At 41.1% G+C, this 12,820-nt stretch overlaps 1 protein-coding gene and 1 non-coding gene across 2 annotated transcripts; one reads left to right on the forward strand and one right to left on the reverse strand.

Moving 5' to 3' along the window:
• Positions 1-5,475: 5,475 nt before the first annotated feature.
• CTXND2 (cortexin domain containing 2) lies at positions 5,476-5,643 on the reverse strand. The gene has a single exon (XM_073888399.1). It carries the CDS (start codon positions 5,641-5,643, stop codon positions 5,476-5,478), a length of 168 nt encoding a protein of 55 aa, XP_073744500.1.
• Positions 5,644-12,240: 6,597 nt separating this feature from the next.
• On the forward strand, positions 12,241-12,345 carry LOC112813374 (U6 spliceosomal RNA). The gene has a single exon (XR_003205516.1). It is a non-coding gene; the product is annotated as a U6 spliceosomal RNA (small nuclear RNA).
• Positions 12,346-12,820: the final 475 nt, after the last annotated feature.

Here is a 12,820-nt window from a genome sequence, read left to right on the forward strand (position 1 = left end):
CGGGGAGTCTGCTTCTCCATCTGACCCTCCCCCCTCTCATGTGCTCGCTCTCTCATATTCTCTCTCTCAAATAGATAAAGTCTTTAAAAAAATAAAAAAATAAAAAAAGAGGTATGAACTTCTGATTATAAAATAAACAAGTTGTGGGCATGAAAAGTACAGTATGGGGAACATAGTTAATAATATTGCAATGACTTTGTATCATGACAGATGGTAACTACACATCATGGTGAGCATTTTGTAATGTATAGAATTGTGAAATCACTATGTTGGACATCTGGAACTAATATAAAATTGTATGTCAATTATACATCAATTAAAGAAATCACTCACTAGACTATCCTAGACTGTCCTAGACTATCACTCACACTCTGCCGAACTAACTCCTGTCTGTGTGCTTCCATTATCTTAGTTCCTTCCACTTGTGAGTTATCTCTGTATGTCTCTGTCTCCTTTGCTGGTCTGTGATCAACTTAGAGCTGAGGACCTGTCTAGATCGTCTTTGTTTCCCCCAGCACCTGACATATTGCCCTGTATGTGTGGTGTTCTGTAATGTGTGATAAATGAAGGGAAATCTGTTCTGCCCTGATTATGTTTCTGTTAGTTAGAGTCTTTCAGCTTTCTGATGTATGTGTGCATGTGTGGGGGGAGTGGAGATGGAAATGAGCAATGGACAATGTTGAAAAGAAACAGGAGCTATTTAGGGCAGCATATCCAGTCTGATTTCTTCAATGTCCTGAGAAGTCTGGTAGAAATCAGCAGTGGGACTCAGGAAGTATCTTCTAAGACACTTGCTACTCAACATGCAGTCAAAGAGCTTCTTAGAGATTCTAAATCTCTGACCCCACGTGGGATGTACTAAATCAGAATCTGAATCTTAGTAAGGTTTCCAGGTAATGTGTTTGCTTGCTAAAATTTAGAAGCACTATAGGAAAGGCAAATTCGAGTTCTGTAATCCTTTCTAGGGCAGGGCCTCAATATTTAGGGAAACAAGCTCTGGGTTTTTTTGTTTTTGTTTTTTAAGATTATTTATTTATTTATTTATTTGAGAGAGAGAGAGAGAGAGAGAGCACAAGCAGGGGGAGTGGCAGAGGGAGAGGGAGAAGCCGGCTCCCGAATGAGCAGGAAGCCCAATGCAGGCTCAGTGCCGGGCTCCATCCCAGGATCCTGAGATCACAACCTGAGCCAAAGGTAGACACTTAACAGACTGAACCACCCAGGCGCCCCTCTGGCTTTGTTTTTATTAAGGTCTGAAGACTGTCAGAAATGATCAGGCCCTGGGGCGCCTGGGTGGCTCAGTTGGTTAAGTGACTGCCTTCGGCTCAGGTCATGATCCTGGAGTCCCGGGATCGAGTCCCACATCGGGCTCCCTGCTTGGCGGGGAGTCTGCTTCTCCCTCTGACCCTCTTCTCTCTCGTGCTTTCTATCTCTCATTCTCTCTCTCTCTGAAATAAATAAATAAAATAAAAAAAAAAGAAATGATCAGGCCCTGATATAAATGACTCACATTATTAAAATGTACAGCTTATTGAGATAGATAGCTTATTGCCAGTTGAATAATATAAAGCAATAAATAACTGATATGCTACTTGGACTACTCACATTGGTGTGCTCAGCACAGTCATTCCTGTAATCCATTGTGATACATTGAAAAACCACAACCATGTGCTACTTAATACTTGACCATGAGAAGGGGTGCCTGGGTGGCTCTGTCATTAAGCGTCTGCCTTCAGCTCAGGTCATGATCCCAGGGTCCTGGGATCGAGCCCTGTGACGAGTCCTGCGAGGAGCCCTGTGTCGGGCTTCCCGCTCAGCGGGGAGCCTGCTTCTCCCTCTCCCTCTGCCTCTGCTCTGCCTACTTGGGCTCTCTCTCTCTCAAATAAATAAAATCTCAAAAAAAAAACATTATTAAATGAGAAGAACAGGTATAGAACATGGTATATAGCTGCTGTTATTTGTGTAAATAATACATTTTTAAACGTTTTTTTCCTCGGGGCACCTGGGTGGCTGAGTCCGTGAAGTGTTGTGATCTCAGGGTCCTGGGATCTGCTCCTAGCTCAGCGGGGAGTCAGCTTGTCTTCCTCTCTCTGCCCTTCCCCTTGCTTGTGCTCTCTCTTATTCACTCTCTCTCAAATAAATAAATAAAATCTTTTAAAAAAACATTTTTTTCTTACATATATATAAAAGATCACTGGAAGGGTACATAAGAGACTCATACTGGGTGTCTGAGAATAGGGCAAATGGAAGGTGGCAGACAAGAATCTGTAAGGAGTAAGGGTTTTCACAGTACACTGTTTTATAACTTTTGAATTTTGAAACATGAAAATGAATAGTTCATTCAAAATTATTACATTAAAAATTAAAAGAAAAGGAACATGCCTGGAAAGATTCTACATTCATACATGTAAAAACAAGCTACCTTAATAGCAGTTACCTCCGGATAGAAGGATTGGGAAACACGACAGCATCTAGGAACTTTCTGCATTTTTACCCTTCAGTAATGTTTTTTTGTTTTGTTTTGTTTTTGTTTTTGTTTTTTTTAAAGATTTTATTTACTCATTTGAGACAGAGAGAGAGAGCACGAGCAGGGTGAAGGTCAGAGGGAGAAGAAGACTCCCCGCTGAGCAGGGAGCCTGATGTGGGGCTCTATGCTGGGACTTGGTGATCATGATCTGAGCTAAGGCAGATGCTTAACTGACTGAGTCACCCAGGTGCCCCAGCGCTTCAGTAATGTTTGAGAAATTTTTTTACTGTGTGCATTTATATTTTTATAATAATAATTTTAAAACAATGACTCAAGAAACACATACAGATCCCAACACACACAGACACACACTTCGTAGATTTTAAAAACTGGAAAAGTGTCTGACCAATAAAATTTCCCAGACTGCGTGGATCTGTAAGCTGTCAGTTTAAGGTGAGTGAAAGGAATGTTGAAGGACATCAGATTAACAGAGATAATATGAGCAATAAAACCAGAGGGACCCCCCAAACAAAAACAAAAACAAAAACAAAAAACAAAATAGAGAGACCCAAGGTATGTGGGTTACAACTCCCTGAATCTACACACCAAGGACTATCTAACCACTGAGACTGGAAATACTCTACCGACCAATGGCTAAGCTGCCCTCTCCCCTGAATAGCATGCACATTGGCCGCGTGAGTTTGCCTTGGGTCGCTCCTCCTTTTTTTTCTTCCACAGATAATCCACTTCTTCTGACTGATGCATTTTTTTCTTAGATAGGTTACTGTAGAAAGTCAAACCTGTGAGTCTCTAGTGGCTGCATCCTGATGCTCTCATTAATCACGTGTTTGCTCGCATTTTACTTTAGGGGGTGGGGGAAAGGTGAATTCCCCCTATCTGAGTTCCTGGAGGGAATACATGGGAGTCTTCCAGTACTGACATCGATCTTAATCTCCTTTCCTTTGACCCTGACCTGCACCTTGTCCTGAATTTCTTTTTATCACAACAGTGTACAAATCATCTCTCTCCCTCTCTCTTGCTCTCTTTCTTTCCTTAGTTTAACCAATATAGCACCAGAACAGGGTTCTGGTGAAGGCAAAGTCTGGTACCCCATTGCAAAGCTTTGGTTCCCCTGCCTCCATTTTCAAATAACCCTGGGAACTTACTCAGGCCAAGGAGGGGGCAGTCCTGTTTCCAGGAGTCAGAAACAGAGACAATTATCAAGTCTCTGCTAACAATGCATGGATAGGTTTATGTCTCCATACCATTTGGTATTGCTGTTAAAGCCTGGTTCAGCATGGTCCATGAAAATGTGTCTCCTCTGATATGACTGCATGCTGGTCCAAGTCCCTGCACAAGCACAAGTGATGCCCCACACTTAGATTCCAAGGTAATGGCTCTCTCAGTTCACATCCACATGCTAGGTCACTGTTGCCTGGAACATTTGGCCAGCATGGCTGAGCCTGAGAGCTTTTACAATCACTATCCCTATCACTTACTGTGCCAGACTCAATCCTCTTCAGCCAAACCTGTGTTGGGCCTTGGTCAGTGGCCTAGCTGCCTTCTTTCCTTCCAGTGAATTCTCTTATGGACTTTCCTGCCAGTTGGCTATAGTCTACTCTACCAAATTTCCCTAACTTCAGACTTTGGAGAGAACAGATTATGATTTCCTTTCCTTTTCTCTTAAACGATCCCTGGGATGATGATGTTAACCACTACCATCATCACTGTGTATTATATATGAGTTTCCCGTGATTGCCGTAATGAATTACCACAGACTCTTTGGCGTAAAACAACAGAAATTTATTCTCTTACAGTTCTAGAGGCTAGCAATCTAAAATCAAGGTGTTGGCAGGGCTGAGCTCCCTCCAAAGGCTCTGAGGAGAATTTTTCCTTGCCTCCTCCAGTGTCTGGTGGTTCCAGCCAAGGGTCCTTTAGTTTGTGGTTGCATGACTCCAATCTCTGCCTCTGTCTTCACATGGCCTTTTCCTGTCTCTATCTTCTCTACTGTCTTTTATAAAAGACATTTGTCGTTGGACTTAGGGCTCACCCAGATAATCCAGGATGACTTTATCTTGAGATTCTTCTTATATCTGTAAAGATCCTTTTACCAAATAAGGTCACATTCATACATTTCAAGGGTGAGGACATAGATGTATCTTTTGGAGGGCCCCTTTTCAATCTACTAGATGTTATTTTATAAAGGAATTGTGCAGTGAAAAAGATTGAGAGATTCATTAAAGGCAAATGACTCCCCCTTTACCACAGAGCTCTGCCCACTTGAGAATGGCAGCAGATTTTACAGAACCACATACACTGAAAAGGTCCTGTTAGGGGCGCCTGGGTGGATCAGTTGCTTGGGCCTCTGACTCTTGATTTTGGCTGGGTTCATTATCTCAGGGTTGTGGGGTTGAGCCCCTTGTGGAGCCTGAGCCCAGAGTGGGGCTCTGCACTCAGCACGAAGTCTGCTTGGGATTCTTTCTCTCTCCCCTTCTGCTCCCCCCGACCCAGCTCTCTCTCAAATAAATGAGTAAATTAAAAAAAAAAATTTTAAAGTCCTTTTAGACTCTCATCATAGGACAATTTGTTCCTGCTGGCCTTATATTTGCACAACTAAAGGGATCTCCTAAGACTGCCTCTAAGAGTTCTAGCTTTAGGTGGGCCTCACCAAGCATCATTATATTACGTTACATCACACAATTATGTCCAACTATCTTACCTTAAGGACATTTGATACTGGAGAATTGAAACCCATGGTCTTATTTTAATCAATGAGTTCAACCTGTCTTGGTCCCATTTTGTAACCATTTCCCTGAGTAGGAACAACATAAACTGGCTCGTGTTTCATCCTTTTTATTATTCTCAACTCACCTCATGTGCCTATTGTGGAATGCAAGAATGAGAAGGCTGACAAATAGAGAGGTGAAATAACATAAAGTGTGGGTCATAAGTATCTGTATAGAAGATCTCAAACCTCCTCTGAGGGGGAGTCTATCGGGCTTTCTCATAGTTCAGCTCAGAGATGGTTCTGTGGTTGGGGAGCTGGCCTCGTAGGGATTCTTCACCAACTTGGCACACTGAAAAATCATCACAATTAGGAACAGAAACAGAAGAACAACAAAGGCAATGGCAAAGCCTTTGTCTACGTCAACACCGCTGGACAGGCTTGAATCATCCATGGGAACACACGCCTCTTTTCCCTTGTTCAGCTGTAGCTACCGCCTCAGGTATGTCTTCAGGTTAGTCATATTCCTAGACAAAAGAGGATAAAGCAAGTTTATTGGTTTGTATGTGTATGTATGTGTTTTCTTAATAACATTATGTCAAAACCAAAGAAGGTTTAGAAAAACAAAAATAAAGCAGCAAGATTTATTTAAGAAGCACTTATGAAACTGGTAAAGTTAGTATGGGTGACTTTCAAAATATAAACACACATAAAGCATAAAATTGCTGGAAAATTGCTCCAAAGCAAAACATGAGCAAACATGTTTAACTCAGAAATCAACTGGGGCTTCCTGGCCCTGTAAGATCCAGGTACAACTGCCTTAAACGTCCCAATTCTGTGTTAAGTCCAAATCCCACTCTATGATTTTTTTAAATTCTGAGTACTTATTGTAAATAATTTGTTCTGGAGTCTTAACATAAAGACTATGTAAACATAAAATTATTTTTATTTTTTCTAATCACTACGTTTAACTGTGCTATCATTCCCATCTCTTAATGAAAAATCAGGTAGGGGCGCCTGGGTGGCTCAGTTGGTTAAGCGACTGCCTTTGGCTCAGGTCATGATCCTGGAGTCCTGGGATCGAGTCCCGCATCGGGCTCCCTGCTTCTCCTTCTCACCCTCCTCCCTCTCATGCTCTCTGTCTCTCATTCTCTCTCTCAAATAAATAAATAAAATCTTTAAAAAAAAAAGAAAAATCAGGTATAGCTCAGAAAGGATTGATTTTGATTAAAACTTAGCTCACCAAACAACACTGAAAAGAACAAAATCAGAGTACTCCCACTTCCCAATTTCAAAACTCACTGCAAATTTACAGTTATTAAGACGGTGTGGCACTAGCATAAGGATAGGCATAAAGATCAGTGAAATAGAATTAGGAGTCTAGAAATAAACTCATATACCTATTGTCAATTGATTTTTTTAAAGATTTTATTTATTTATTTGCCAGAGAGAGAGTGCGGGGGAAAGAGCGAGAGTACAAGCAGGAGGAGAAGCAGGCTCCCTGCTGAGCAAGGAGCCCAATGTGGGACTCAATCCCAGGACCCTGGGATCATGACCTGAGCCCAAGGCAGATGCTTAACGGATTGAGCTACCCAGATGCCCCTGCAACCTTGTTTTTTGCCTGCCACTCACTCTCTCCCTTGTACTTTCTTTTTTTAAAATGTTATTATGTTATGTTAGTCACCATACAATACATCATTAGTTTTTGATGTATTGATCCACGACCCATTGTTTTCGTATAACACCCAGTGCTCCATGCAATACGTGCCCTCCCTAATACCCATCACCGGGATAACCCATTCCCCCACCCCCTCCCCTCGAAAACCCTGTTTGTTTCTCAGAGTCCATAGTCTCTCATGGCCCATCTCTCCCTCCAATTTCCCCCCTTCATTTTTCCCTTCCTTCTCCTAGTGTTCTCCATGCTATTCCTTATGTTGCACAAATAAGTGAAACCATATGATAATTGACTTTCTCTGCTTGACTTATTTCACTTAGCATAATCTCCTCCAGTCCCATCCATGTTGATGTAAAAGTTGGGTACTCATCCTTTCTGATGGCTGAGTAATATTCCATTGTATATATGGACCACATCTTCTTTATCCATTCATCTGTTGAAGGGCATCTCGGCTCTTTCCACAGTTTGGCTATTGCGGACATTGCTGCTATGAACATTGGGGTGCATATGGCCTTTCTTTTCACTACATCTGTGTCTTTGTCTCCCTTGTACTTTTTGACCCAGTAATGCTGGACTTCTCACAATTCTATGAGTTTTGCATGATCCTCATTTGTGTCTAAGCCTTTTCATTAACATCCTCTATTTATTATTTCCCATCTTCTATATTCAACTTTTAGGCTTTAGCTTAAAAGTTAATTTCCCAGGGAGATATTCCAGTAACATTCACTATACTTTACTACAATTACTTCAGTCTGTCTTCTCTGGTAATATAGTAATCTGACATGAGAGTAGAGCCCGTATCTAATTTGTTTGTTTTTTTATCCTAAAAGTTTGGGATATATTGGCTGTTCAATAAATATATGTTCAATGAATGGATGTAGCACTACACTTTGCTAAAGTGGGCATGTAAAAAATGTTTGCTGAATGAATGAATGACTTTGAGAATGTGGCATTTGAATTAAGACAAGCCTATTGGCGATCTAAAGAAAATAGTGTCAGCAAAGTGGCAAAGAGGGACTCCAGACTTTAGTGGATTAAGCAGGAAAGGGCAGTAAGGAAATGAAGACACTAAGATTTTAAATAATTTATAAGGACTTCAAGTAGGAAAGAAAGAAGAGAAGTCGAATAGCAGTTAAAAGCCTACTGCAGAATCTAGCAAAGGATTCCTTTTTTTTTTAAACTTTTAAAAAAAGATTTTATTTATTTATTTGTCAGAGAGACAGAGAGCACAAGCAGGGGTTGCTGCAGGCAGACAGAGAAGCAGGCTCCCCACTGAACAAGGAGCCCAGTGTGGGACTCAGTCCCAGGACCCTGGAATCCTGACCTGAGCTGAAGGCAGCCGCTTAACCAACTGAGCCACCCAGGCATCCCAAGGATTCCTTCTCAAAGGCAGAATGAAAAGGTATCAGGTAGGATGCATTTGGTTGCAAGTAACAGAAAAGTCCACTTAAGTGATAGTAAACAATATGTGGAATTTATTAACTTAGGAGGCTGAAGTCCAGAATAAGGCTAACTTTAGGTATCGTTGGATCCAGAGATTGAAGGTGTTATCAGGGTTCTGACTTTCTATGTCTATGATTTTTTGCAGTCCCACCTTCTATGCTGATTTTCTGCACAGGCTGACTTCCCTATGGTAGCAAGAATGGCTCCAACAAATCCAGACCTCTCATATCACCTCTTCACAGTCTCTCCTCCCCAATTCCAGAGGAAGAAAGAATACTTTTCTATTCGTCAAGATTCTTGTTTGCAAGCAACAGAAACAATCTCCCTTTTCTTGATGAAAAATTCACCCTAGGTGAAAAGGCAGTCTGGGTTCCTGGGTCTGACAGGGGTCTGAGCTGAGGAAGGATTCTGCTAATACTGTATCTGTGAGGCAGTGTTGTTTGACCCACCTCCCCGGGGCTCACTGAAACCTGAGTCCCAAGGGAGACAATAAATACTCCTTTATAGTTGCTGTTGTCATTTTATTTTACCTACATACTTGTGTGATTTGGGAAATGGAGATTACAAATTCCTTTAATATTATTTGAACTCTATCAACTTTAATTTGGATGCATCATTTACCATTTAATAAGTACAGTACAAAAACTAGGTCCTATAGGCATAACACGATACATAAGGTCTGGTTTCTGTCTTTAGGAAGCTTATAGTCTGATGTGGGAGATAAGACATAGCCACATAATCATGACATAGGTATAAAGTGGTTAGATGTCAAAACAGAAAGTAGTGGATCTCTCTGAAATCATCTGCCCCACACTTCCTCTCCTGTCCATCCATATGGCTATTGTGGAAGCTGCCATATTCTGACATGGCCCCACGATGCTGGCTGCCACAGTTCAATGGTCTGGGGTAGGTAGAAGTTAGGCTGAAGCTCTTCTCTTGAATTTTTGTAACTGGAATCGGACATACTAGGTGCTTAATACATACTTGATGATAACTGCGTTGTAATGAGAAAAGCAATTTCAATACCCACTTCTGGCTTTATCCATTTGTGTACATCTCAGATGCCACTTTCTGGATATATTTCTTTCTCTTTTTTTAAAGATTTTATTTATTTATTTGTTAGAGAGAGAGAGAGGGCACAAGCAGGGGGAGCGGCAGGCAGAGGGAGAAGCAGACTCCCCACTGAGCAGGGAGCCCAATGCAGGATTCGATCCCAGGACCCTGGGATCATGACCTGAGCCGACGGCAGACGCTTAAGGACTGAGCCACCAGGCATCCCTGGATATATTTCTTTACTATCTCATTATATACGCCAGCACATATCTTCCCTTTATTCATTACTACACTTTCTCAAAAAGATCATATTATTTTACCCTGGCATCTACATATCTCACTAGTCCCCTTACAGCTGGAATATTTCATTGATTTTTCAACTTCTTTTAATTATTGCATTTCAAGACACTTGCATCTTTATTTAATTTTCTTTCATTTATTCTCTTATTATAGGTTTCTAGGTATGATTTTATACCACATAATCTGTCTTGATTTTATATTAAGTTGCAGAGAAAAATAAACAAAAATATGTACTTCCTGAATGAAAACAAATAATCCCATAACAATCTGCTGGTAAAAGTGGGGAAGGAATCCAAAGGGAAGACTCAAGGAAGGTTTTTTTTTTTTAAGGAAGGTTTTACTGAAGGGGCAAATACATGAACTGAATTGCGGCCTGAGAATGAGTGGAGTTTACCAGGCAGATAAAAGTGAGAAAGAGAAGCTGGAGAAGATATTTCAAGTACAAACACAAGGGCTTCAAGGGAGGACAGTATAGTATGTTTGAGAAACAGTAAGTGCTCAGTAAGTATTGGGAATGTATTCTATTGAAGAACAGGCAGGAGCCATGGCCTAGGCCAGTTCATCAGGGTCCTTATATGGTACATTAAAGACTCTGGACTCAACTTTTCAATCAGTGGGGAGCCATTGGAAAGCTTTTAAACATGGAAATTATACCATTAGATATTTGTGTTAGAAATATCAGACTGGCAGGAATGTGGAGGATGCACGAGACAACAACTAACCTGATATTCTTCTGTAAATATGAGCTTTGAAGGGATTCAGGACAGCGCCCCCCCCCCCCCCCGTGTCACTCTGGCAAGTGGATCATTCAGAGCGGAAGGCACTTGAGATCCTGTGGGCTCAAGAGAAACTTTTGTCTCTCTCTTAACCCCACAGAAAAATCTAAATTGGCGGTCTTTCCCCAAATAAGGGTCATCTGCTCTTCTTACTACCCTCTGAAGTGCATTCCTTTCCTCTGAAATCCCAGACCCCTACCCCCTTCTCTGTAGTTCAGAATGAGATAAATATCTCATCTTGCCTGCCTTTGGAATTTCCATGTCTATGGGGAGTCCCCTACATACACCTATTTAAATTTGATTTTCTCCTGTTAATCTGTCCCATGTCAGTTTGATTCTTAATCCAGCTAGAAGGACCTTCGAGGGGACAGGATTTCTTGCTCCACAACAGCTTCTAGAGGGCAAAAATATAAATGTTTTGATTTTTTAAACTTCTCACAGCATAGATTAACATAGTGCTTGCACTCGGTAGGAAATGTTTGTTGATGTGGAAACCAGTGTCAGAAGGAACACTCTGCTTCTCGTGGGTGTAGAGAATGGACAGTATAACCCTTGTCTGATGAACAAACTCAGATGGGGTAGTATTAGTCATAGAAATCTTTCTAAAAGTGATGGCTGAGCTCAATCTGGAATAAAGAAAGAACACTTCAATGAAGGAAGAGTGATGGAGTCAAAGAAGCATGGAACTTTTGGGGAAATGCTGCTTAATTCAGTATGGTAGAGCTCACAATGCATGAAAGTGAAAGGTATAAAATCATAGAATCTCATAGTTGGAAGGAACCCTTGAAAGTCATGTTGTGGCATTAGCCTTCTAATCATTCCTGCAAAGTCCCTGCTTTAACTACTTGGGTGAGGTCCTCGGGGTCCTTCAGGGGTCAGAAGTGACTATCTTCCAAGGTGTCTCATTCTTTAAAAGTACTTATTTTTTCTTTTTTTTTAATTGAAATATAGTTGACACACAATGTTATTAGTTTTAGGTATACAGTGTAGTGATTCAACAATTCTATATGTATGCTATGCTCACCACAAGGGTAGTCACCATGCAACACAATTTAATATCATTGAGTATATTCCCCGTGCTGTTCCTTTCAACCCCATGACTTATTCATTCCATAACTGGAAGCCTGGACCTCCCACCCCACTTCACCCATTTTGCCCATCCCCTCACCTCCCTTCCTTCTGGCAACCACCAGTTTATTTTTGTATTTATGGGTCTGTTTCTGCTTTTTGTTTGTTTTGTTTTTTAGATCCCATATATAAGTGAAATCATATGGTATTTGTCTTTCTCTGACTTATTCACTCTGCATAATATCCTCTAGGTCTATCCATATTGTTGCAAATGGCAAGATTTCATTATTCTTCATGGCTGAGTAATATTTGATTATACGTGTGTGTATGTGTGTGTATACACAACATCTTCTTTATCCATCCAACACTTGGGTTGCTTCCATTCTTGGCTATTGTAAATAATGCCACAATAATAAAAGTAGTTCTTCACATTGAGCCAAATCTGTCTCCTTAGCACTCACCGCTCCACTTTTAACTTAGGACCATATAGGGTAACACATATCTTCTCCTACACAAGATTTTCAGGATGTGAAGATAGTTATCAAGTACTTGTTGACTCATTTCTTCAATCATTTCATAATTTAATCATTTCCCAGAGGATATGGTCTTTCTATCACTCTAGTCTTTTTCTCTAGTGTGTCTACATCCCCTTTAAAACGTGGTGCCAAATATAGAATAGAAGACCCACGTAAACCCAAGATTATTCATCTAGTACTATACTTCTGTTGTTTGAGATAAGATCATAATAAGCCTTGTACTAAAAAATGGAATGATACAGAGAAGATTAGCATGGCCCTTGCACAAAGATGACATACAAATTCATTAATCATTCCATATTTTTAACTAACTGGAATTTAAATTAAAACTTGGAAGAAAAAAATCATAATGAGCTTTGAAAGTCAGCATAAAGAATTTGAATTTTAGGGGCATCTGGGTGGCTCAGTCGGTTAAGCGTCTGCCTTCAGCTCAGGTCATGATTCTGGATCATGTCCCAGGATTGAGCCCTGCATCGGGCTCCCTGCTCAGCCGGGAGTCTGCTTCTCCCTCTGCCCCTCACCCCACTCATGCTCTCTCTCTCTCTCTCTCTCTCATTCGCTCTCTCTCCCTCAAATAAATAAATAAAATCTTAAAAAAAAAGAATTTAGGGCTCCTGGGTGACTCAGTCAGTTAGGTATCCGCCTTCTGCTCTGGTCATGGTCCTGGGATCCCGGGATGGAGCCCCATGTCGGGCTCCCTGCTCCGTGGGGAGTCTGCTTCTCCCTCTTCCTTTGCCTGCCACTCCCCCCTGCTTGTGCTCTCTATCAAATAAATAAATA

This window comes from Callorhinus ursinus, unplaced genomic scaffold (genome assembly GCF_003265705.2).
Source record: "Callorhinus ursinus isolate GAN/ISIS: 27379988/994484 unplaced genomic scaffold, GSC_fseal_2.0 scaffold90, whole genome shotgun sequence".
In the NCBI taxonomy this organism is placed as follows: domain Eukaryota; kingdom Metazoa; phylum Chordata; class Mammalia; order Carnivora; family Otariidae; genus Callorhinus; species Callorhinus ursinus.

Coding starts and splice junctions, on each gene's coding strand:
- CTXND2 (XM_073888399.1), bottom strand. CDS start 5,643: ATGGATGATTCAAGCCTGTCCAGCGGTGTTGACGTAGACAAAGGCTTT.